Source organism: Pituophis catenifer, unplaced genomic scaffold (genome assembly GCF_029215685.1).
Source record: "Pituophis catenifer annectens isolate HBS135680 unplaced genomic scaffold, rPitCat1.0.hap2 SCAF_2, whole genome shotgun sequence".
Lineage (NCBI taxonomy): Eukaryota > Metazoa > Chordata > Lepidosauria > Squamata > Colubridae > Pituophis > Pituophis catenifer.
This window is the reverse complement of record NW_027256882.1, coordinates 118,548,656-118,574,050: the sequence shown is the minus strand read 5'-3', so window position 1 is coordinate 118,574,050 and position 25,395 is coordinate 118,548,656. Positions and strand designations below refer to the sequence as shown.

Here is a 25,395-nt window from a genome sequence, read left to right as displayed (position 1 = left end):
AATTAAAGTGAAACTGTATGCTGTTAACCTTGCAGAACAGTGTCATCATACAAATAATATTGCTCTGAGTATGCATGAAATGTTTATTTTTAATTACTGTCAAGTGCAATTCTGGTAACAGTCATTATTTTGTGGTTTAAAGCTGTTCAGAAAAAAACAGTAAGCTATTCTGAAGCTTAATGCTTTGACATTTTGGAGAAACTGGAAGAAATATAGCTGAAAGGACACACTATCTTTCAAGACTAGAAAAGTCTGGCCCTCCTTTGGTATAATTTCCAGAAATTTCTGCTCCACTGAAGTCAAATCCAGGGTTCTGCAAGAGAAGGCATAGCATTTTATTTATATTCTTGCTGAATACACCTACTGGGATATATTTCAAACTAAGACTACACAGAATTCTATTATGTATGCTTTTGAACATTTTCTATTTACTGTATTAGTACCTGAAGAACATAAATAATTTTAAATTGCCTGTATATAATTATATCATAATATTTATATCCTGCACCTATGCAAATGCCTCTTCTATTTCTTCCATCTTCCCCTCATTTTTAAATAAAGCTAAATGTAAAAACAACCAGCTGTGTTCTAGCAACATTAAAAACACATTTGAAATGTGAAATTAAATGTCAGAATGTACCATATTTTTCAGACTATAAGACGCTCCGGACTATAAGACGCACCTAGCTTTTGGGGAGGAAAACAAGAAAAAAAATCTGCCTCTGCCTCCCAGCATCAATCCGGTATGGTCCGTGGTCCGGATCATGTGGTCCGTTTGCTGCAGCCCATTCACTGAGGCCAGTTTGCCACCACAGCCCATTCGCTGCCACCACCGCCTATTTGCTACCACCACAGCCCGTTCGCCACCGTGGTCCATTCTAGAATAGCTGATCTGCGCCGCACCAACCCCTACCCCGCCGCTATATTTGCTGTATAAGATGCACAGACATTTCCACCCACTTTTTTTGGGTGGGGGGGGGAAGTATGCTTATACTCCGAAAAATATGGTATTTAAAGTACACTCCATGAATCTTGATCCTGGTAAATTAATATAGAACTTTGGATAATAGTATATGATATATTTGATATTATTTTCTGATATAGATGGTCTGTAAATATTTTTTTAATTTGTTTATAATACCTTGTCTATGAAACAGGGTTTTAAATGAAAATATCACTTAGCAATAGCACTTAGACTTATATACTGCTCCATAGTACTGTACAGCACTCTTTCAGGGGTTTACAAGTATCAGCATATTGCCTCTCACAATCTGGGTCCTCATTTTATTGATCTTAGAAGAATAGAAGGCTGAGTCAAGCTTGAACCAGTCAGGATTGAACTCCTGACTGTGGGCAGAATTTGCAATACTGCATTCTAACCACTGGGCCACCATTGTTTTACAATATAGGTAATATTGAGTCGCCATGGGCGAATAGGCGTCAATATAAATTCAGTAGATAAACAAACAAACATCTATTGACTTGCCTCTCTCTGGAACCTTTCTAATGTAAGCTTCCTTTGCATTTGGTCTTGAACCCAGGGATCAGCCGCATACTCATTCTTCAGCAGGGAACTCCAACAGTTTCCAGCATCACGGTTGGTTTTTGTCAAGGTGATTCGTATCAATTTCTGATCCTCTTTTCAAACAAAAAAACACTGGATTTATTCACAATTATTTGAAAGAAGAGGATGATTAGGTGGATGGACTAAATTATAGAACCAAGAGTACACTGTTAGAAGACAAAGTTGAGGACAAATTATCCTGGAGAAAATCTATCTATGTGATCCCTAAAATTCAGCACTGATTTGATGGCATATAATCATAATAAATGCTCATATTTTGAATTGTAAGAAGTACAACACAAATTTTGTAGACATCCTCAGTTGTTTTCCAGAGTGAAGGGACAAAGTCTAATGATATTCCAACTGAGATTAACTTAATACAATTGCTCGGGTATAGTCCTATTTTCCTTTACTATGAGAATGGTATGAGAATGGTAGTTTATGCAGACTCAGCCTTAAGAAGCTTTCCTTTTATTTAAAAAAGTCTTGAGAAAAGGAAAACGATGATGTTATCCATTCAGTTGTGTCTGACTCTTGGTGATTCTATGGACCAGATCTCTCTATTTTCTATGTTCTGGTTGGTGTCAGCTTTGATGGTGTTTAGACACCATGTTCTTTGGCGGCTTGCTTTGCTTTATCACTAACTCTTCCCAGCATAATTGCTTTCGCTAGTGAATTCCCTCACATGACATGGCCAAAGTAAGTGAGACACAGATTTGTGATTTTGCCAAAAGGGAAAAATGGTAGCAAAATCACATCTCCCATGTCCTTACCAAACAATATCATATACCATGTGATTTTTTAAAAAAATAATAATTAAAAAATCCAAGCTAGTAGAAGGAAAGTCCACAATGAAACTAAATTGTTGTATAAAGTTTTCTGAAGCACAGATCTTACCTAGTGTCCAGGTTGCTTCATCAGCTATTGTAGAGTCAAATAGATTACCCTGGAAAATAAAAATAAAAATATAGGAGCCCAGTTTCAAAAGCAAATATTATAGATTTATAATATTTGAATGTCACACAAATTGGTTACAGAAATACTATAGTTTTGCATATAATTTTGTAAACTTTGCTGAATAAATATTAAGTTTTAGTATATCATCAAAAAGGTCAGATTGCTTAACAGTACAATTATAGTATAAGAGGCGGCCACATTTTTAACAGATTTGGCTATTTTAATTGACGCCTTTGAAGATCCTAATGTACTAAAATTCCAAGCTTAATTATGACCATTTGTTTTTTCTTTCATTTGAACTCTATCCTTCTAAAATGGGAAGTTTTAATTCCAAATTAGATCCCTTTTGGAAAGGAGAAAGAAATGATTAAGTTGTCAACTGTTTAGTGACACCTAAGGTGATAGACAGGTTTTTAATTCCGAAGCCATAATTCCAAAGATAGTGAATGAATCAGCACAGATGATTGTAGTCTGGGTGCTTGGAAATGTGTTTACATTTATGATCAGTTTCTAAGTGCCCCACAATTGTGGGATCACCATTTGCAATCGTCTTCACTGGTTTTCCCAGAAATTCATTGGGAAAGTCAGCAGGGAAATCTGCTGTCGCCTGCCAAAAGGACTCTCACTTGTTTCTGGGCCGGCTGAAAAGACTTCCTTCTGAAGAATTTCAGCTTTGTGCCTACTTGGATTGCAGCAGGCAAGAGACTGGCATCTAAAAAGATTATACAACATAAATATTATTTATTCTTCTAAGTGTATTCTTGGCTTTACTGTTGGCTTTTTTTCGTCAATGGTAGCCTAGAAATCTGAATTGTCTGCCTAAGATAGAAGACCCAGAAGCTTTTATTTCCAGTACTCAAGATGAGAGTGGGGCAATTAAACCAGAATTCTACATATTCTCCTGCATATTCTACAGAATTCTCCTGGGTGAGCAGGTGATTGGTCTAGATGACCTCCAAGGTCCCTTCCAACTCTGTTACTGTTAAAGATCCATATAACCTGTTTTCTTCAATTTTTTTTTTTTAACTAATCAATGTGACCAGACCACAAGTTTCCCTTGAGATAAGTCCCTGCAGTTTTCTTGGCAATGTTTTCAGAAGTGGCTTGTCATTGCCTGCTTTCTAGTGCTGAGAGTGAGTGACCGGTTCAAAGTCACCCAGTTGGCTTCGTGTTTAAGGCAGGACTCAGATTCCTGGTTTCTAGGGGAAATGATAAAATGACGATAAACACGATTTATTGGCAAATCACTTCCAAAATCGTGGCAACTAAACTGCAGGGCATTATCCAGGCAGTCACCAGGAGTCCAAGATTGTGTGCATAAACACGCCACTGTGCCTACCGTCCCTGTCCTAATGTCCCTTTTTATTTGTATCCATTTCATGTATTCATAATCATGTTTGTACTTTTATCTGTTATCTTATATATGCTTAAATAAATTGACTCAAACATACACACACACACACACACACATCCCTCTTCCCCGCCCCGCCAAAAAAGTTCAGCATAGCAGAAGCAGTAAGCAAAACTCAATAAGAGACCACACAGCACTGAGTCTGTGCTACACCCTCCCATGTCACATCATCATCATCATCATCATAACTTTGTCACTGTACATGTATACACAGTATACCCATACAACGAAATTCACTTAACACCCAAAGACCAGGTCCAACACACATTACATCCAAACACACACCCCCAACACCCACCACAAATTCCCCACCCCTAAACCACCCAAACATCCACACAACAGACCAAGTAATGCTGTCCAACAGCTCACCGATGGTGACCCTTTAGTTGAGTGCAATTATAGCTCTGGGATAAAAAAACTATTCAGGAAACGTGTGGTCCGAGTTTTAACTTATTTATTTTAAATTATTTATAAATATTATATATTTATATTAATTTAATAATCACGAGGACTAAACTGAAGTAGCATGGAAGGAAATGATGGGTGTGTGCGTCTCTCTCTCTCTCTCTCTCCCGTTTTGCAGAGGTACCTTGAGCACCTCCTTCCCCGCTACGGTCAAAGCCAAGTGGCGGCTCTTCAGGCTGCATTCCACGTCCCGCGCGCGGGTCCCTTGCGGCACGTTCACTTCAACGAAGACCTCTTCCATGGTTTGATACCAGCGTCCCCAGGGAGTGGCGCAGGGCACAAGCCCGCTCCGCTCTTCGAACGGCGCAGACATCTACTTGGCCGCCTAAGCCTGAAAAAGACGCATGCGCCTTTGCCCGGCTGCCTCTAGGCGGATCTCCTTCGGAACTATTTCAGTAGAAAGCTCGAGGCCAAGCATGCCAGGCTTCCGCCAGCTTCTTACGACACCGCCCCTAGATCCAGAACAGGGACAAAAAGTGTAGAGTGCGCGTTTCACAACTGATCACAGCACAATCTACCCTTTTGTGTGGGAACAGCTGGTTTAAGTTTCTAGTTGTTTTCCCTCAATGTGTTTTCATTTCATTTATGAATGAAAAACCTTTAAGTCAAGCAATACGACAGCCTGTCAAGAACTACTGAGAGACAATACGGTCAACCGAGACTGAGAAAGCCCTATTGCTATCCGCTACGTTTGGTCAATTTTGTTTGCCCAGCGCTAGTAAAAAAAAGAATATGCGTAGATACACGGGCCGCTTTAAAATAAAATCACACTTAATTTTGCTGTGCACTCAGAACAATAATATTTTGCGTAAAGAAAGGGTTTAGAAACAATGCTTCAGTACTATAATCACTTACGTTACTCTTGATCGAGAGATGTTTTGAAGTTAAATTCCCAAAATCATTGACTGGCCAGCAGATTATGAGTTCAAACAAGATTGATCTGGAAGTAAAAACACGGCAAGTTGGGAAAACTTGCTAAATGTATTCCACAATCTAATTGACGTGTCACAAGCTGCATTCTATGTGCACAGTATAAAATGCATTTACATTTGACAACATAAAATGCTTTATTGAAAATCGGACAGGCTGTGAGTTTATCCTTAAGAGAAAAAAAAAAGCGGGTCTAAAATATGTTAAATACTCATTTTACTTTACAACCTCAAACTGTTAATCATTTCTGTTCACATTTCATTGCACTCAGTATGAGAGCCTAAAATCATATCGCACCATGCCTAGCTTCGCAATCTTTATTTTTATACTCTTATATTACTTCTTAAAGATCTATTACCTAATTATCTGTCCGGCCACCTACGGCGCATGCTCCACCGTGAAGACCTGATTTGTTGACTAACTGGTTGGTCGAATTCTCCGATTGGCTGATTCGGGCGTGCCTGAAAGCGGGCGGGATCCTGTTCAATTTTTGAATTTGTTCTGGGCGTTCTGGCTGTGGGAAGCTGCGGACTGGCTATGTCTTTTCCGAAGGCTCCGATCAAGCGCTTCAATGAGGCACCAAGTAAGTGAATGGGTGCTGGGCCATGCTGGGGCTTGGTTTGTTTTTCCAGAGGCTGTGGTTGCTCTTCCGAAGAAAAAGATCTTTGAAAATATATTTTTCGAGCATGATGGAAAATATGCTCGGTAACGTGTTATACCTCTCCTTCCACCTTACTTTGCTGTACTTCTATGCAACCTTCCAAAGAAATTGTAAATTGTACGAAGTTACGTTCTTGAGATGTTTAGGGTATCATTATTATATCACAGTTATTATCTCACAGTGACTGTGAGAGGGATCTTGGAGTCTTAGTGGACAATCAGCTAAATAGTAGCCAGCAGTGTGTAGCTAAAAAAGCCAGTGCAATCCTAAATTGCATTAACAGAGGGATACAGTCAAGATCAAGGGAGATACTAATTCCACTCTATAAAGCCCTAGTGCAGGAGTCAGCAAACTGCGGCTCCGGAGCCACATGTGGCTCTTTGAGCCCTCTGCTGTGGCTCGCTGTTAGGTGATCCCACCACTGGCCGGCCCCGCCCCTCGCCTCCCAGTCACTCCTCGCCTGGCCTAAGAAGTAAGAGTGGCAGCAGGGGATGGAGAAATAGCCAGGGCAGAGACAGAGATACAGAGAGAGCGGGAAGGGAAGGAGGGGAGACAGATGTCGAAAGGGTTTTGTGGTTCCTGGTGTTTTTTAACAACCGGTTCTCTGCCCTAATGACCGGCTGGGTAGGTGTGACTAGGGGAGGGGTCATTTGACTGGTGGAAGTGAGTGACATCGAGTTGGCCAAACCCATCCAGGTTTTGTGGCTTCTGGTGTTTTGTTTACTGTGGGAAATGGGTCCAAATGGCTCTTTGAGTATTTAAGGTTGCAGACCCCTGCCCTAGTAAGACCACACCTAGAGTACTCCATCCAGTTTTGGTCACCACATTATAAAAAAGATGTTGGGACTCTAGAAAAAGTGCAGAGGAGAGAAACCAGGATGATTAGAGGACTAGAGACTAAAACATATGAAGAATGGTTACATGAACTGGGCATGGCTATTCTAGTGAAGAGAAGGACCAGGGGAGACATGATAGCAGTGTTCCAATATTTGAGGGGCCAGAGGATGTCAAAGCAGCTGAGGGCCAGACAAGAAATAATGGATGGAAACTGAACAAGGAGAGATTCAACCTAGAAATGAGGAGGAACTTTCTGACAGTGAGAACAATCAACCAATGGAACAGCTTGCCTTCGGATGTTGTGGGAATTTTATCACTTGAGACTTTCAAGAAAAGATTGGACTGTCATTTGTCAGAAATGGTATAGGGTCTCCTGTTTGAGTGGGGACTATAAGGTCCCTTGTTAATCTATTAATCGCCATTTCCTTCCTCTATCATGTCCTTATTCAATCCAGAGCTTTCTTAATGAAGTGGATTATAACTCCCATTATCAGCAACCAGCATTACCATTGGCCTGTAGAGGAACAGGGTACTAAAGCATTGCTGGAAAAAAAAATATTGAAATTGCTTGGCCCTAATGCACAGGATAGTGCTATGATCAATGTTAGTAGATGAAAAGATTGAAAAAGGAGGTGCCTGCTTATCCCATGATAAACTACAGATTTTTTTTTAAAAAAAATCTATTTTGCATCATTTTTTCACAGTGAACAATTGCAAACCTCATGAAAAAAGTAGAGCTCAAACAGATCATTCATTTGCTGGTAGGTCAGAAGGAAAGAAAAAGAAAAATCCATTTCAATAGGACGCTTTAGTGTGTCCAGCTCTAGAAGTGGTGCAACAATGGTTATTAGGTTCCTTCCCACCTCTCCAGTCCACATGAGCAATGGAATTAAATGGAAAGATATGGAAATGTACAAATAGAAAGGTTTGATCTTGTTCAATAGTAACCAATTATGAAAGGCCCAGTTAGAAATTTAGGATGGTAAAAAGTTGTCTCTTTTGAGCTGAATTTAATTTCATGGCAACATTTTACAAGTGGTTTGTTATTGCATTCTGGATTTTTTTTTAAAAAAAATCTCAGCTTTGATATTCCTTGAAGTTTCCTACTCAGGTTGTAACCAGACATAACCCTGATTAGTTCCAAGCCAAGACAAGGTCAGAGCTAGATAATAGGGAGTTTCCTGTTGTTTTAATATCACAAATCCAATGCAATCCTTGGCAGTTGTGCACTCACATTCCAGAGGCCTGGAATGTACCATTAGTAGCTGAAATCTCAGGAAATATCTTGTATTCTAGCTGTGAATACAAGATTGCTAACAAAATAAATCTTCAAACGAAACGACCTTTCTTCTGAAGGAAGAAATCAGGGTTCCCAATAATGTGTGAAATCTCAGTTGTGTATATTGTTAGACTGAGACATGCTTATTACTCTCTTAAATTTGGTGGCATTTTCTCCTTTCTGAGGCATTAATCAATTCCTTAAGTAGCCATATAGGCTGTTCATGTGCAAGCTATTGGCTGCTGTAGGGGTCATAGCTAGCCTTGTAGGTTTTCTGAGTCAAGCTTGGTTGAAGCTTGGGCTTGGTTGAAGCTTGAAGGGGCTTATTGCGCAGTTCCTATTGTAGCTGAATGGCTTTTCCCTGAAGGATAATCCCATCATCCTGGAGCTGAAGGTCTTTTGTTTTGTGGATAGGCTGCCCAGTCTTTCTTAATGGGCACCAAATATCTGCTGGGAGCAGGGAGTTTCTGTCTCCCTTAAGATTTCCATTTCTCTTTGAGGGAAAATATAATATTCTGCCTTTTTAAATATTTCTCAAAATGTTTCATTCTTCTAGGAAGGATGACTTCCCTCAGTCTCAAGTTATATTTTTTGGAACAGATACAATTTACCTTCTCTCCCTGTGATGAGGGCATTTTATTAAGAGTTCATAAATATTCAAAGGTATCTTTTATATTTAGTGGAACCATGAAAACAAGAAAAAAAACCCCACAAAATAAATATGAATTTAAGTTAAATATAATCATTCTAATAGATTATTTTTTTAAAAAAGTAATTAAACTTATTGTAACTGGGGCTCTGACTTTGATTAATATCTGTCTCCTACGCACATCTCTAGCTTGTGCCCCACCACCCGGCTCTTATGATATCAAAACTTCAGACCCATCAAAAGGACCCGTGTCTTTTGAAAAGTCTCAACGATTCAAGATGCAGATGGGTAAGTAATTGGATTATGAACGGCAATGGCTTTTGCAAAGTTTTTTCATCAGCTTTTTACTTGTATGTACAGTTGCTTGTTTGTGTCTGGAGATAGTCTGCTTTTAATTTACATTGCAGTTTGATCATGTGTAGCAGTTGAAAGTTGAAGAACACCTTATTCACTGGGGTATCTTTCCTGATTTATCTCCTCTGTAACAACCCTTAGCAAACATAGCAGGACTTATTACCTATCAAATTCTAGGAACTAAGAATTAAGCAGTGAGTGGCAAAATGAGGCTCAATGCAGTTTCTAACTTGATCAATTGGCAGACTTACGTCAAGATTGTTGTTTCTTAAGCTCAAGAGATAGAATGGGATACAGATAAACAAGTTCATCCACAGCTAGTTAGTAACCTGACAGTGAAATAATATAAAACAACAAAATTCAGAATGCACTATGTAACAGTACAGTGAGTAATTTAATTTTTTTTTAAAAAAATTACAAAAATAGGAAAAAATAATTGGCATTTATTTTTTAAATTTGAAATTGCTGAAATGATTCTAAGTAGTATTAGCACCCTTAACTATGTGTCTTATATAAATAACTGTTTATGTTTGACTATTCTACTTTTAAATAAGGTAATCCTTGACTTAACAACAGTTCATTTAGTGACCATTTGAGTTACAATGGCATTGAAAGAAATTACTTATGATCATTTTTCACATTAAGACTGTTGCAGCCTCGTTATGGTCACATGATCAAAATTCAGACTCATATTTGACAGTTCCAGCTCATGTGATCACCTTTTCCAATCTTCTGACAAGCAAAGTCAATGGGGAAGCCAGATTCACTTAACAACTATGTTAATAATTTAACACTTGTAGTGATTCACTTAGCAACTGTGGCAACAAAGGTCATAAAATTGGGCAAAACTCACTTAACAAATCTCTTACTTAGCGACAGAAATTTGGGGTTCAATTATGGTTGTAAGTTGAGGACCACCTGCATACACAAAAAAATTACATTTTCATTTTACTGTAACTATATTCAACTGATCTTAGTTTACTAAACCAAATCTTGCAAAAATATGTGTATGTGTTTCGCTGCCTAACTCCAGCATTTCTATTCTGCCAGTTCACATTTAACATAATTTTGTTAAAACAAAGCAGTCTCTTTAGACTTTAGCTGGAAGACTCTAAATATCTTAAGAAAATGAAATCCTATATTTACAGGAATTATGCATTTAACAAGTTAACATTTCTCTTTGGGATTCACATTAATCTCATTATAAAACTGTTAATATGCTTACATTTGGCATGTAAGCTTTCATGGAGCATAGAAATGGGGCAAATGATAATGTTACTTTTTGAAATGACATCATTGCTAAGTGGTGCTTGTTACATACACATTGATTTGGAACATTTGGAAGTCAAATAAATAATGTGCCTGATTTTCTATTTCAAGCTTTCTGTATAAAGTGTCTCTATTTTCTAGTGTTTGGGTTGAGTTAATAGCTTTGAAATATATTTGGAGGAAATTACATTTTTTAGTACGGAGAATGAAACCTCTTATTTTATATTTTTGTAGAAGATGGAGGAGTCCAGCCAAATTCAAACAACATGAAACCCATGCCTTCCCCAGCAACTACAAGAAAGCTTCCATCTCTCGGTGCAAGAGTAAGAGTCATATTCTTCTTTCATGTACCATTAACATTATTTTGTAGAGAGTGAAAGATCTTTTTTTTTTTTCTAAGTAGGAGTTTTTAAATTTTACAGTAGAATATGTAATAACTAAAAGTTAAGCAAACTGTTAGTCACAGTTTAAAGGAGACAGAATTTGGCATTGTAATACCCTGTTTCCCCCAACATAAAACATCCTCTAATAATAAGCCCAATCGGGCTTTGGATCGCGTGGCAATAAGGCCAAGCGCTTATTTCAGAGTTCAAAAAAATATAAGAAGGGTCTTATTTTTGGGGAAACACGGTAATTATGACAATGCCAATTGTTGTATGGAGGTGTGGTGGGGTTTCCAAACCCACATATTAAACTGAATAATTTAAAATTTGCTAAACTGTTTTTCAAACTATTTTCACCATATGTCATTAAAGATGTGTAACTATGCATCTAGAGTATGATTTTCCAGCAGTTGGTGTGTTTCTCAGCTGTGTGGCCATTGAAGCTGCATTTATACTTTTAAATGTTGTTTTCATAAAACGTGAAAGCAAAATCTCATTTCTATCTTTCAGTAACTTTATGAAGCAAACTTGCAGAGTTTTGATTTTAGTTTTGTATGTCTTGAATTTAAAGCCAAAAAGCTTAGGAAGAAAGTCTGACAAGAGTCTGATTGCCATTAAAGAACTGAAAAAGCAAAAAGAGCTGGAAAAGGAGGTATGAATCAACATTATTTTAAGTCTAATGTGGAATCAACACATTAGTTGATGATACATCTTAATCAATAAGCTAGCTGTGCAGAGTGGGCTTATAGTTTTTCGTCTTAACTATATGTTTTTATCTTGTATGCCAGGAATTCTTAAACTGTTGACCCAATTAGTTGTTTTTCTGGTTTTGAACAATGTCATTACTCCCACAAAAAAGACAACTCTGTTATACCAATAAAGGAGGATATTTGTAATTTAGGGTTGAAATGAGGGGCCCTTTGTGTTCTCTGAGCTTGCTTGTTTTCTTACAGGTGTTTCATTACCCAAGCTAGGTAACATCATCAGTGCTAGTAAAGAATGTGGTTTGTTGTCAATTTATATTTTAGTGGCTTGCCCTGTCAGTGTCGGTGGGGATGGTCTTAGAGATTCTTTGGTTGGGCTGTTTACTGTTGGTTTCTTTGGCAGTTTCTTGATTGGGGCATTGTTTACTTGATTGTTGGTCTGATATGGAATTAATCTTTGCTGATCTGGGTGCTGATTGCTGGTGAAGAGGTGCTTTGGTCTTTTTGTTCCCCTTTTGGCCGGTTGTTTGTCTCTTGCATAGTCCACAGATGTTGTTAATGTATATGTGTCTATTGATGGCTATATAAACTGACAGTAAACCGCACTCTGTACTAGCACTGATGATGTTGCCTACAAGAAAACAAGTTTGGGTAATGAAACATCTACAAGAAAACAAGCAAGCTCAGAGAGCACCAAGGATCCTCAACTCACAGACAATGACAAATTGCTCCATTACCCTCATGATATTTCTAAATTACCATTGAGGGTCCTTACCTCCAGTTTCGGAGCCAGTGTTGTATGCTGACCAGAGATGTTATGAGTTGAGTTGCCTACAAATTTAATAAACAAATAGGGTATCAGTAAAATTCCATACTGTTTTCAGATACTTGATGGAGAATCCGTCTGATTGTTAGACTTCGTAAACTAGCCGCTAGTTGAAGAGAATGTTATAAATGCTTTAATTTACATCTTTATTTGTAGGAGTACATTAATTACTTTCTCTTGTTTTATTTAACCTGTGTTTTGTGATTTAAATATGCTATCTTGAAATTATTCAGAGAAGGCGGCGCATATTACAAATAAATATATGGTTGCTTCTTTCAATGAACATGTAGGAATGGAATCTTTCAGTCCAGTGGTTTTATATTAGCAATAAATTCAATAGCAATAGTTTTATATATATATTGTTTTAAATAGGTTTTATATTAGCAATAAATTCAGTAGCAATAGTTTTATATATATATTGTTTTAAATAGGTTTTATATTAGCAATAAATTCAATAGCAATAGTTTTATATATATATTGTTTTAAATAGGTTTTATATTAGCAATAAATTAGCAATAACTTTTGCCAAACTATATAAAAGGATGAACTTGCTTTCTGTCTAATGTTTCAATTAATTTCATCCTGTTTGAGTAGATTCGGATACTAATTGGAATACGTGCCCAGCAACATAAAAAATTGCAAGCCCTGGAGGAAGATCTTGCCAAGTCTGAATCAAAGCTGTCTGCTGCAGTCCGAGAGAAAAACACACTTTTAGCAAATGTTGCTTCTCTGGAAAAACAGCTTTTGGAGTTGAAAAAAAGCAATGACTTGCTCAAAACAAAGGTGCATATCGATAGTTCTCTTTAAAGGCATTAGAATACCTTTTTTGGGGGGTGGGGTAATGCTGGGCTCCTGCATTTATAGTTAGAAGATAAAATGTAACGTAGTATAGATATGTAATGGTCTGTAATTCTGTGAAGATAGATGTTTTATACAGGTAACCCTTGGTTAACAACTGCTCATTTTAGTTACCGTTTAAAGTTACAATGGTGTTATAAAAGTAACAACCATTCCTTGCACTTATGACTGTCACAGTGTCCCTGTGGTCATGCAGTCAACTTTGCTTATCATCATAGTGTCCTGCAGTCACATGATTATCATTTATGAGCTTTGCAGCCAAATTTCCAACAAGCAGACTCAACGAAGAAGAGTAAAATCGCAAGTTGCGGTTGTATGTCTCAATTGTTGTGGTGAGTTTGCTTAACAACCAGAGTGAAAGTGAGGTCATACGTTTGTTATCGTCAAATAATGTCTCACTTAATTTTCCGACAGAGTTGCTAGTTCCAATTGTGGTTGTTAAGCGACGAGTATCTGCACACTTAAAATACACATGTGAAAGTCATTTCTTCTATTAGAGTATTATGGTAATAATGCTGTGTGGCAAACTTATGCATGTTTGTATTCGTATTAAGTCATGAAAGAGGATTTGTTTTCAAGACCACCTTTGGAATACTTCATCCAGTTTTGGTCACCATAATATAAAAAAGATGTTGAGACTCTGGAAACAGGGTAGAGAAGAGCAACAAAGATGATTAGGGGACTGGAGGCTAAAACATATAAAGTTGAAGGAATTGGGTATATCTAGTTTAATGAAAAAAAAAGAACTCGGGATGATCTGATAACAGTGTTCCAATATTTGAGGGGTTGCCACAAGGAGAGGTGGTCAATCTATTCTCCAAAGCACCTGCAGACAGGATAAGAAGCAATGGATGGAAACTAATCAAGGAGAGAACAACCTAGAACTAAGGAGAAATTTCCTGACAGAACAATTAATCAGTGGAACGAGTTTCCCCCAGAAATTGTGAGTGCTCCAACACTGGAGATTTTTAAGAAGGGATTGGACAACCATTTATCTGAAATGGTATAGGGTTTCCTGGTTAAGCAGGGGATTGGAATATAAGACCTCCAAGGTCCCTTCCAACTCTATTATTCTGTTATTTGGTAGCTCATCAGTTATCACAGATTTGGATGAGATATGTTTTTCTCATCCTTCATACGTTTGGCCAAGGAATTTGGAGTGCCTGCTTTCTTTTTCATGCCATAACTTCTACAGCAGTCTGGAGTTTCCGTGGCTTTCTGTAATTCCAAGGGGAAGGAGCATGAATGAACTCTTCCTATTGAAATTGTTTCAGACACTGCTGGCACAGCCAGGGAGACTTCAGAGTGGCGGAGAAATTCAGAGCAGAAAATATAATCAGTTGAGGTATCTGCCACTCCCAGCAATTCAGTTTAAAAAAACTAAGAGAAATCAGAAAGAAATGTTCAAGTACCCCCATGAATAAGGTTAAAAAAAAATAGAGTGCTTGCAAAGCAGATTTCAGCACATGATTTTGCGACACTGATGTATGCAGTGATTATTCCATGCAGGTAGTTGCACATGTTATGTATACAGTATACTAGCCCTGAGCATAGTGCATATTTTCTTTTTGCTTCTACTTGGAATTTAAAGGAAAGGTTTTTATAGGATGCTATATTGACATGTAGTGGAGTATCTTCATGAAATATTGGTATCACTTAGGTACATCTTAAGTATAGGTAGTCCTCGACTTACGACCACAGTTGAGCCCAATATTTCTGTTGCTAAGTGAAACATTTGTTAAGTGAGTTTTGCCTCCATTTTACCACCTTTCTTGCCACAGTTGTTAAGTGAATCACTGCAGTTAAGTTAGTAATATGGTTGTTAAGTGAATCTGGCTTTGCTTGTCAGAAGGTGATAAAAGGTGATTACATGACCTCGGGACACTGCAGTCATCATAAATATGAGTCAGTTGCTAAGTATTCTAAATTTTGATCATGTGACCATGGGGATGCTACAACAGTTGTAAGTGCAAAATGGTTATAATTCATTTTTTCAGTGCCACTGTAACTTTGAACAGTCACTAAATGAATTGCAAGTCGAGGACTACCTGTATTATGATAACTTAAACCTCATTTATCTCCAGTGGAGAATCCAGAGTATGTTTAAGACTGTATCTGGGAACAAAAAAGGGATTTCTGAATTAGGCATAGGGTTATCTTTTTCTACTGGAACCAGATATGTCAGTCATGTTTTCTTGTGTAATTTCTGAAGTCAATTTTAATAATTTAAATTTAATAATAAAACTGACTTGCTCTGCCTTCTGTCATTTTTAAGTGTTTTGAAGATGGAACCCAGAAGAAAATGCACAATCTCTATTTAGAATTAATGAAGTTTAGGAACAAAATGAATGTGAAAAAGATATGTATATTACCAATGTGGATTACATTTTCTCACTTTAAAAATTTGCAAGTATCACAAGATAGTATGTTAGGCCTATAGTTTTCACTAGAGAATATGAGTTAGAATTATAACTAACGATGTTATTTTATTTTTCATACCTTTTCCTGGCTTAAAGAAAGTTTAGGACAGTCATAGTTCCTCTAATAATAAGCCACTGTTTGTTGATGCAATTTTAGATGGTTCCTGTTAAAAATGGAGACATGAAAATTAAACTAAATGTGGTCCAAGGAACTGTGGAGGAAAAACTAGCCCAGCCTGAAAAATTGTAAGTTATCTCAAATTGTCATGTACCAGCTATTTTTATTAACTTCAGTGAAAGTAGTTTGGTAAGAATGTATTTTAGGTTTGGTATCCTTAGTATGCTATTGGTACTCAGCTTCATCTCTGTCTGAGTTGGACTTGAGAAACTGCTGAGCTACTGAATCTGTGGCTGGAGGCTGTTTGGTTCTGGATAGGAAGAACAGACCAGCTCAATCCTGACAAGGTGTTAATTAAATACAAGTATCTTTTTTGCCTGCTTGAGGCTTGAGATATATTGTGTCCTTTTTCTAAAATTTAATACTCTGATCAAACTTTATTTCAGAATAGAAACAGAAAGGCCAGCAGAAGAGAAATATGACTCGGAGAAACTCCTGGAATGTATTGTAGAACTTGGGTAAGTCAAGTGTGCATATGCAATCCTAATTTTAGACAAGCCATGTATAAAAATTATGAGGCTTGTTCTCTATCTACTAATAGAAGTATATTTAAATATTTGTATGTCTAGACATGTTAAATGAATGAAAATTATAGGCACATTGCTCACAAACCCTGATTTTCTCAAGCTACAGTTGTACATGTGATGGATGAATCTCCAGTTCCCAAAATGGCTATCCTAACATTCTAATATGGTGTATGGAACCATGGGGGATGTAGCAAATATTATCAATTAATATTGGTTACTGGCAATAAATCCTTGCTAGCTAAATGTTTAATTTTAAACTTGTATAGTGGGCAGAGATTAAATTGATATTGCTAGATATGCATGTAAAAACAATAGGAGGCATGCATTCACATTTCTCCCTTCAAAAGAATAATTTATATAAGGCTACATGTACCATGAACCCCTCAAGGACAGCAGAAAAGTAAACTAATTAAAGTAACTATTTTAGTTCTTTGTGCCTCAAAATCAGTTCTGCAGAAATTCAGAACAGAAAACCTGTCCATCCGTCTTTACTGATTATCACTTTATGGGAATTGTCAAATATGTCAATGTTTTCACATGAAATCTCTTAAATCTTTTAAGATTTCAGCCTGCAAAGCACTAAATTCAAACTAAGATCAGATAGGACCTCTGATTTTGATCATTTTAACTTATTTTTGACAAATTTTCATGCTTGTGAAATTGTTTTGTGATGCTTGATGCCACTCATCTTACTGCATACAATGCAACTGAAGAGTCAGTGAAAGTATTGGCTGGGAACAGCTATAATCTAAACTTCAACTGGAAGCAAAAGGCTGTGTGATATAGAAGGAAGATACTGTGATTTATCTTCAGTGGTTATATATATAGCTATTACTGCTTGACTACTTTTCGGAAGAGATTACTTTAAAAGAAGTTACAATAAATAAATAAGACCCCCTCCAATTAATTTGTATATTATACAGAAGAAAATGAGCTGGAATATACTTATTTCACCAACCATATAGTAAAATATAATGAAAAAACTAGTGTGATTTTTCTTTCATTCCAACAGTAATGTTGCAGAACAAGATGATGATAAATATAAGCTGCATATTGTCCAACTACAGGAAATAATAGAATCTAAAAACAAGGACATTGAAACATTGGAAAGTACTCTTCATCTGAAAGAAACTATGCTATCTACACAAACTGAAGAACTGAATGGAAAGTGCAAAATACTTGAGGAGCAGAAAGGTAATTCCAAAGATATAGTTTGCGTACATATTACTGTACAACAAAATAAACCATTTATTAGGATTTAGAATCAAAACTATTTCTAAGCTTGGCTGAGAAATATTTTCTTTCTTTCTTTCTTCCCATCATGACAAATGAAAATCAAATGACCTATTATTAGATGAAAGAATTACTAGATGATAATGTCTGATCTCCAAGCAAATACTATCTTGAAAGCAATATTTTTCTGCTTTAATTGGGTTGCATACTAATATAGATTATAACAGGAATATATGTCAGAAGATTTTTTTTATGTTGACTTGCTTCATCCCAACTCCCTCAGTGCAGTGGGCTGTTCTATGTTAACTTGAACCTTAGAAAGGGATTTAAGGAAAATGCATCTACCTGTGCTTTTGGAATATATTAAGCAACATATAGTTAGGTGCTTAAAGTACTATTCAAAATATTGAAAAGTTGTAACATGAGTTCTTATCATGTTCCTTAGAAGTTAATGAAATGGGTTCTATATTGATTTCTTAAGGGAATCAGATCACCAACATGCATGCTTATGCATTCAGTTTTCTAACTCTAAAGATGGAATCCATTAGCCTTTCTATTAACATTATTAAATATTTGTCCTTTCTATGGGCTCCGTTTAGCATCACATCAACTTTCTTTCTTCTACCTGCATCTTTCTATAATAGCTTAGGGCAGTGTTTCTCAACCTTGGCAGTTTTAAGACACATGGACTTCAACTCCCAGAGTTCCAGCTTTGCTTGAATGATAGAAGTGTTGCTGGCTGGGAAATTCTGGGAACTAAAGTCCACACATCGTAAAGTTGCTACATTTGAGAAATACTGGGTTAGGGAAATGGGGAGATTAATAAAGAAAAGGAGCCTAAATTGATATTCCAAAGGCAGATGGAACTACTGGAAACTTTGTGCATACAATTTCTACTATAATCAGGGCATTGCTAAATCAGGGCAGAGCCTACAAAACACTTAGGTGCTTTTTTCACACCTAAGTTATATATTCTGTACACAACAGAAAAAAAAATCTTTTAAGAAATTGTGCCAAGAAATGTACTCTTTTTGCCTTTAATAGGATGATATAAAAATTTAGAGAGTGCTCTAAAAAGTGTTGCTATTTTAATGGATCCCAGTAGATTGAATAGAAAATGTTCAATCATTTACTGGGATTTTTAAAGAAAAAAAATATTTTAAAACCCACTCTGGAAATCACTTTTGCTCTGTCAATTGCATTTCTAAGAAATAATTCAGGTTTGAGAGCTTCTAAGTAATTCAGATGGTATTCAATGGGCTCTAATAATATGTTATTATGAAACAGTTTATGGGGAGAAGCCTAAGCTATCAGATTTTCCTGTAATAGTAAAAATAATCAAGGAATGTAGAAAATATATGAAAATGTCAATAGAATTATAAATGTGTATATAAGTTCTTATGTAAAAAGCAAAGTTCTCATTTAGAGAAATGCGTCCATGAATATGAAGAAAAGGAGCAAGTTATGAATGCTGAGATACAATGCTTAAAAGAAAAACTTTCTATAGAAGAACAGGAGCTCCAAAAGCAACAAAAGATTTTTAAGGTAAAAAAAAAAGATTAAGATAACTAAAGGTTTGTTGTGTTTGTTTATAAATGTGTAAAATTCAGCATTTTCACCCCCTTTTTTTTGGGGGGGGGAAGGTGCGTCTTATATTCCAAAAAATACGGTAAATGGGAAGTCTGAATAAATTGTCACATGTGAAGATTACAAGTTCTTGTTTCATTCCTTCTGTTAAATATTATATTTTTCAGGTGGAAGGAAAACTTGTTGTTAATGGCCATATTTTATTTGTATTTTTGTTGACACTTCAGGAAACTTCAGCTGATATGCATCAGAAGTTACTTAAATTCCAAGAGGAGGTAGCTAAAGAGAGAGATATACTAAAGACAGAATTGAAAGAAGCCATGGATGAGCTGGATAAATTGCACACTAAAGAAGCTAAAGTTGAGAAGCTTTTAAAGCATTTGGAACAGGTTAATGAATCCCAAAATGAGGAGTTATCACAGCTGGAAACAAAACTGCAAAGGTTTGTAGAAAAGCAGGCTCCTATTGAAATTATCTGTGTCAATTAGCTAATAGGATTATAGAATAGATTTCTTTCTTGAAGCCTGTATTCTCAGATCTCTTCTGAATGTTCAAATTCCCTTTGGAGAGTATCTGCTAAGAAGGAACATAATTTTCCCATTGAAGAAGCAGAAGTATGGCCATGAACTAATGGATAATGCCCTTTTCATAAATGGTACACAATGTAGTCCAGTAGTGCATGGCTTGAGATCCCAGGTTTGTCTCCAGAGATTCCCAAAGTTGTTACCAAAGTGTAAAGTTTTATATGACAGGAAAAGAAAATGAATAAATGTGTGAGTAAGAAATAATCATGTCAACTTTTTTGGTTTAAATTAAACAGATTATTGAAAATTAAGGATGAGTCAAAAGATTTTGTATTGTCTTTTCTACCCTTAATCCTATATTGCCCAAATGTTTCAAGCTATTTGTGGCTGGAAATAGAAATTTCCAGAGGTCTTCCATTCCCCTCCATTTAAGTGTGAACTAATTAAATCCAATTTAAAAGAATAATCCTACTCCCTTATGCTCTGTTTGTAGCTTCCAGTTCAATCAGTGGATTTTGGAGTGCTAAAATATTAACTGTTGAATATTATTACTTTGTGTAGGAAAAGTGCAGAGTTCGACGAAATGGCTGCATCACACAAGAATATCATTGAAAAGCTTCAAGAGGAATACAACCAGCTCCAGTTTAAATTTGGAGAGACCGCCACTGAATTTGAAAAGTATGCCAGTACCATGGGGCATAGAAGGATTGGAAGGGTCTTATTTGTTTGGTATTGGGAACTCTTGTCTTTCCATAGTCTGGAAGTAGTCATCTGTTTCAGAGTGACTATATAGAAACAGAGGAATCAATATCTTGTACTGTGTTTCCTTGCTTTAAGTAGCAAAGGCTCACTGAAGTGAACAAATTTCATTTTAAAAATGAATAAGCTCTATTGTTTCTCTCTCTTAGTACAACCTGTCATACATGAGCTTTGGGATAACCCTTTGTATCTGGATGATGGGTAAAAGTTTAGCATAAATATGATGGAGGTTAAGAGTACTATGCACAAGTCAAAAGAAATGTAAACTTTTACATTTTTTCTTAGTTACAAAGTCTGCATGACTGAAGAGATTACATGCCTGAAACAAGACAAAGCTGTTTTGCAGGAGAGATTAACTGAGATGAATAGGACAGTCCAGAATGCGACTCATGCAATGCAAGAAGAACAGCATGCTAAAGACCAGGCAAAAGAAGATTGTATGAGGTATGGACAGTTGGGAAATTTTGCTGAGATGATTTGACTACAAAGACTGTACTTGGTGTTTTGTGGCATTTATAGAATCAGATAATTGAAAGAGACAGTTTAGTTCATCAAGTCCAAAACTTTCTTTATATAGGAATTCAAATTAGTGTCAGTGACAATTGGATATCCAATCTCCATTATGTATTCAGTGAAGAGAGGCTCACATTTCTCTTTTCCAAACTGATTCTATTGTCAAACTGCTATGACTATGATTGGGACTTTCTTGTCAATATTTTCTTCTGTTGTGTTCTAGTTTCTGACTGCTTTAGAATTGTGTAGTTTCTATCAAAATGCTAGTTTATAAGATATTCTAATTTCTATCAAGTTTATTTTGGATTAGTTTAAAAGGGAATAAACTACTTGGGGAAGATTTTCTCTCCTGATTCAACCAGAAAGTTTTTCTGGAAAGATGTTTTCCAATACTTGAGCTATATTAATTTTAGCAGTATAATTTAGACATGGGATTTTTATTGTTTTCTGATCTAGAGATCGACCTACCTTTTGCCCATTGATGGCATAACATGTAGCACATTCTTTTTTTAGACTAAAACTTTGCCAATTTCCAACCATGCTTAAAATTATTAAGAATTTCTCATTTTTCTTCTCCCTTTAAGGATGCTTCTTGACAGTCAAACAAAAATAGCACTAAAAGATGCAGAAATAGACAAAATCAAGGAATCAAGCACTATGCAAATTGCTAACCTACAAGCCAAACTGGAGCAGCAAAGTGAAGAACTGAACAAAAAACTGGAAATAGAAAGGTGAGTTTCAGCTGTCTTGCGTGGGAACTTCAGATGAAAATACTTTGAGTCTTGGGGAGAAAAAGAACGTGAGTTCTGTTCACATTTAAAAAGAAATCACATTCTAGGCATTAGAGCAGCAGTGAGCAACCTGGGACTCTTTGATAGGAATACCTGGGTTTTTTTTTTCTCTCTCCCCCCCCCCCCAGGTAAAACATAAAGTTGGCCTTTGAATGACTTTTAATTGATCTTATTTTCCCCAAATCCCAGATAAAAATATGGCACAGTAGATTAAAAACTAATTTTGATTTAATTTACATATAAATTACATTTAGTAGAATATAGTTAAAATTATCACAGTTAAGATTAAGGGATTATGTACTTTAGCAAAAAGTTTGCTAAGGGCAGAATTTCCAAAGCCAGACATTTTATCATAAACCGGTTTGAAAAGCTTTGGCATATAAAGAGAAATATAAATATATTAATTAAATGAAAATTATCATTTGCTGTCATCTAGAGAATAGGGAAGCGGGGAGAATAAATGTGATGTCAGACAAAAGGTTATCAGAAGAAGAAAAAGCCCCCCAAAAGTGAAAACATTGTCTTATCCCATCCATTGGCATGCTGTGTTCCAAAATAATGTGGTCCCAGAGAGAATGGCTGCCTGCATAAATAGAGTTAATTAGAAAACGTATCCAATATTTTTTATTTCTAGGAAAACCGTTACAGAAAAAATTGGAGCAGATTACAAAAAGAATATAAAAACTTGGCGTGCGCTCTATGAAGACCTGTATAATAAAGTAAAACCTTTTCAGGTTAGTCCTTAATAAGCACTGATGGGTTTGGGCAGTTTTTGATATTACTTTGGAACTCTAAAATCAACCTGGATTTTTGACTATGTCTTGGATGCTGCCATGGTTTTAATACTACAAATGCCCTGTATTGATGGATGGCATTTGCAGTGAATTGGTTATTATGGTTCGTTGCACAGTCAACCAGATGCTCAGTCTGGATTTGGCATTTTTATCCTATCCTATCCTATCCAATTTTTCCCAAGGACCTGGAATAGGCAGATGTTCATAATGTTAAAGATATAATCACAGGATGTAAGCTATTACAAGTAAAGCTGCCTTTTGCAATTGACTGATGGTGATTTTGTGATTTTGACACTACTTTGAACAAAGATAGTCAACTGATATTCCAGTTCTTTTGGGATTGTATTCAAAGAGCTTATTTACCATTGGTACTACCTTTATTTTCTTTTGCACAAACATTCTATTTCTATGTGAAGGTGTTTGTATTTTGTTATCTTCTACAGTTGTTATTATTTAAACATAGATATAGTCTGAGGGTAAAAGAATTTTTCATCACAAGCATGTGCAGGAAAGTAATTCTTCCTACATCATTGGTAATTGTACCATATGGGGATTGGGAGACCCTTCTGAACGGTGAAATGGGTAGCACAACTGAGAAAGAGATCACCTCATCCTATTTTTATGGATTCTGTTGAGTCAATCAGGGACATCAGTTGGGATTTGCTGGTCATCATGATTCAAAGATATATTTTACTTTGCATTTCAGCAACAGTTAGATGCATATGAGGCAGAGAGAAATGCCCTTCTAAATGAGCATGGTGCAACCCAAGAAGAACTGAACAAAATTAGTGATGCTTATGCTAAGTTGCTGGGCCATCAGAATCAGAAGCAGAAAATCAAACATGTAATGAAACTGAAAGAAGAGAACACCCAACTAAAACAGGTCTGTGCTGCTCCATGAAGGACACAGATTTATGTTTACCTGTGATAGGGAGAGACAAATATCAAAAGATATGTAAATAACCAAGGTGCCTCTATATGTGTCTATTAAAGGTGGGAGAAAACTCAAAATAGGATGTCAAATTGATATATTTGTGAATAAAGAACATTTGTTTAGCAATAGCACTTAGCAACAGGGTTTAGATTTACTCCATTGTTTTACAATGTCAGCATAATGGCACCAACAATCTGGGTCCTCATTTTATGAACCTCAGAAGGATGGAAGGCTGAATCAGCTTTGAGCCCCATCAGGATCGAACTTGAGACTCTGGGCAAAGTTAGCCTGCAATACTACATTCTAACTATTGTGCTACCAGGTTCCTAATATATAATTGAACAACTATATGTTAAGCAGCTATGAAACAATCAAACATATGTTGAAGGTAGCGTTTCTCTCCATCCCCATCAATTAGCAGGGAGTAAAGCCAACATTTATGGAACTTTATTGGTGATAAGACCCACTATTGGTAGAAGTGAGTAGAAAAAAGAGGATCAAGACAGCAACTAGTAACATTTGCTGAACAAAAAAACATGCCTTGAATTGTCCAACACTAGCCATGTGAAGAACAACAGAAACAAAAAGAAGGAATAGGGAATCTATCCATCAGGAAATTGAACAGTTAATATATGCCTGAAACTATGGATTGAGTTTGGAAGGGTGGAAGTGATAATCAAGAATCACGTCTTCTATATATAGATAGTACAATATAGTAGGACTAGACAAAATTTAGGCTGATAAAACTCAGGAAAATAAAACAGTCTATAGTTCTCAGCTTCAAACATAAATTGCATGCATTCTACTATGAATATTTTTCCCTTCTTCCCTATATTTAGTTGATAAGAAAGAAAAACCTTTTGTTCTTTGAACTAAAGATTTAGCCACTCCTTTCTCCTATTATATGAACCTTTCTTATAAATCTAAGCAAATACCTACTCTTAGCTTCTTGCTAACCACAAAAAACTGGCTCAAAAACATTTGTTTGGATTAGAACATGGCAGTTTTGATATGTGACAGAGATATGAGAAATGAAAGATACATGTCATGAGTGTTTTGAACCCTCAACAATATCATTCAGCTTTTTGGTGGAATTGATCGGGGACATATATTGTCATGTTTGCAATATATGGAATTTATCTTGCATTGGGATATTTTCTTTTAGGACTTATTAAGGTTGCGTGCCCAAGTAGCAAAGGAAAAACAAGCAAGGGAAGAACTCCAAGATCAAATTAATGAAATTCAAGGTGTTAAACGGTTTGATCCTTCTAAAGCTTTTCAGCATCCTAGCAAGGAAAATGTTGCGCCCAAAACACCTTTTAAAGAAAGTGAGTACTTATAACTATCTTCCATAAATATTAACAACTTAGCCCTGTATACATCAACCAGCAGAGTAGCTTTAATATGTTTATTCTTTTTAGCAGTATCAATGTATTTATTGTTTTATTGATGCTTAATTAACTAATTGGTGGCAGTAATTCCAGTTATTGAACAGATCAGAAATGCAATAATATTAAATCTTCTGTAATTATAATTTCAGTTAACTTATTTATTTAACAGGTAACAGGAACAAAAATCTGTGAGAAACAAGCTGTTCTACACTGATCAAGAACAAATTGACACTTGAGAGATTCATCTTTCCAAGAAAGTGTTGTCTACTGCGTTGTGTGCTCCAATCTATATTTCTACAATAGAAAGTTGTCTTTAAATATATATATATTAATAAAGCAAGTAATTAGTACTTTTAAATTATCTAAAACGCAAATGGGCACAGCAATTCTAAAAATATCAATAGAGCACAATTATCAAACATTTAAGTGAAAGCCTGGTAATTTTTGTTGCCGATTCCGTATAAAAGACCCAAGTGAAACTTCTTTAGATGCATACACAGGATATGTTACATAGTTAAACTTTTGACTTTTGTACAGTGTTTTAGAAATTGAAAGAGTTGCTTCAATGATGTAACTTTTATGTACATTGAGAGCACA

General features: G+C 36.1%; 2 protein-coding genes across 2 annotated transcripts; one reads left to right on the top strand and one right to left on the bottom strand.

Annotated features, from left to right (window-relative positions):
• Positions 1–69: 69 nt before the first annotated feature.
• NUDCD2 (NudC domain containing 2) lies at positions 70–4,751 on the bottom strand. Its single transcript, XM_070934218.1, has 4 exons — positions 4,522–4,751; positions 2,462–2,510; positions 1,487–1,638; positions 70–313 (listed from the first exon to the last, which is right to left on the bottom strand). Exons 1-4 carry the CDS (start codon positions 4,708–4,710, stop codon positions 230–232), a joined length of 474 nt encoding a protein of 157 aa, XP_070790319.1. The 5' UTR covers positions 4,711–4,751; the 3' UTR covers positions 70–229.
• A 1,113-nt stretch (positions 4,752–5,864) lies between these two features.
• Positions 5,865–24,990, top strand: HMMR (hyaluronan mediated motility receptor). Its single transcript, XM_070934401.1, has 17 exons — positions 5,865–5,910; positions 8,943–9,041; positions 10,611–10,699; positions 11,331–11,411; positions 12,884–13,072; positions 15,725–15,813; positions 16,132–16,203; positions 17,285–17,466; positions 18,932–19,050; positions 19,320–19,534; positions 20,178–20,294; positions 20,661–20,819; positions 21,473–21,619; positions 22,314–22,413; positions 23,180–23,356; positions 24,573–24,735; positions 24,968–24,990. Exons 1-17 carry the CDS (start codon positions 5,865–5,867, stop codon positions 24,988–24,990), a joined length of 2,067 nt encoding a protein of 688 aa, XP_070790502.1.
• The last annotated feature ends 405 nt before the right edge of the window (positions 24,991–25,395 follow it).

Excerpts from the sequence above, each read along its gene's own strand:
- HMMR (XM_070934401.1), top strand. The coding sequence starts at position 5,865 with ATGTCTTTTCCGAAGGCTCCGATCAAGCGCTTCAATGAGGCACCAA. Across the intron at positions 20,820-21,472 it reads GCAAAAGAAGATTGTATGAG|GATGCTTCTTGACAGTCAAA; the intron begins GTATGGACAGTT and ends TCTCCCTTTAAG. Across the intron at positions 21,620-22,313 it reads AAAAAACTGGAAATAGAAAG|GAAAACCGTTACAGAAAAAA; the intron begins GTGAGTTTCAGC and ends TTTTATTTCTAG.
- NUDCD2 (XM_070934218.1), bottom strand. The coding sequence starts at position 4,710 with ATGTCTGCGCCGTTCGAAGAGCGGAGCGGGCTTGTGCCCTGCGCCACT. Across the intron at positions 2,511-4,521 it reads CGGGGAAGGAGGTGCTCAAG|GGTAATCTATTTGACTCTAC; the intron begins GTACCTCTGCAA and ends TTTATTTTCCAG. Across the intron at positions 314-1,486 it reads TAGAAAGGTTCCAGAGAGAG|AACCCTGGATTTGACTTCAG; the intron begins GCAAGTCAATAG and ends CTTCTCTTGCAG.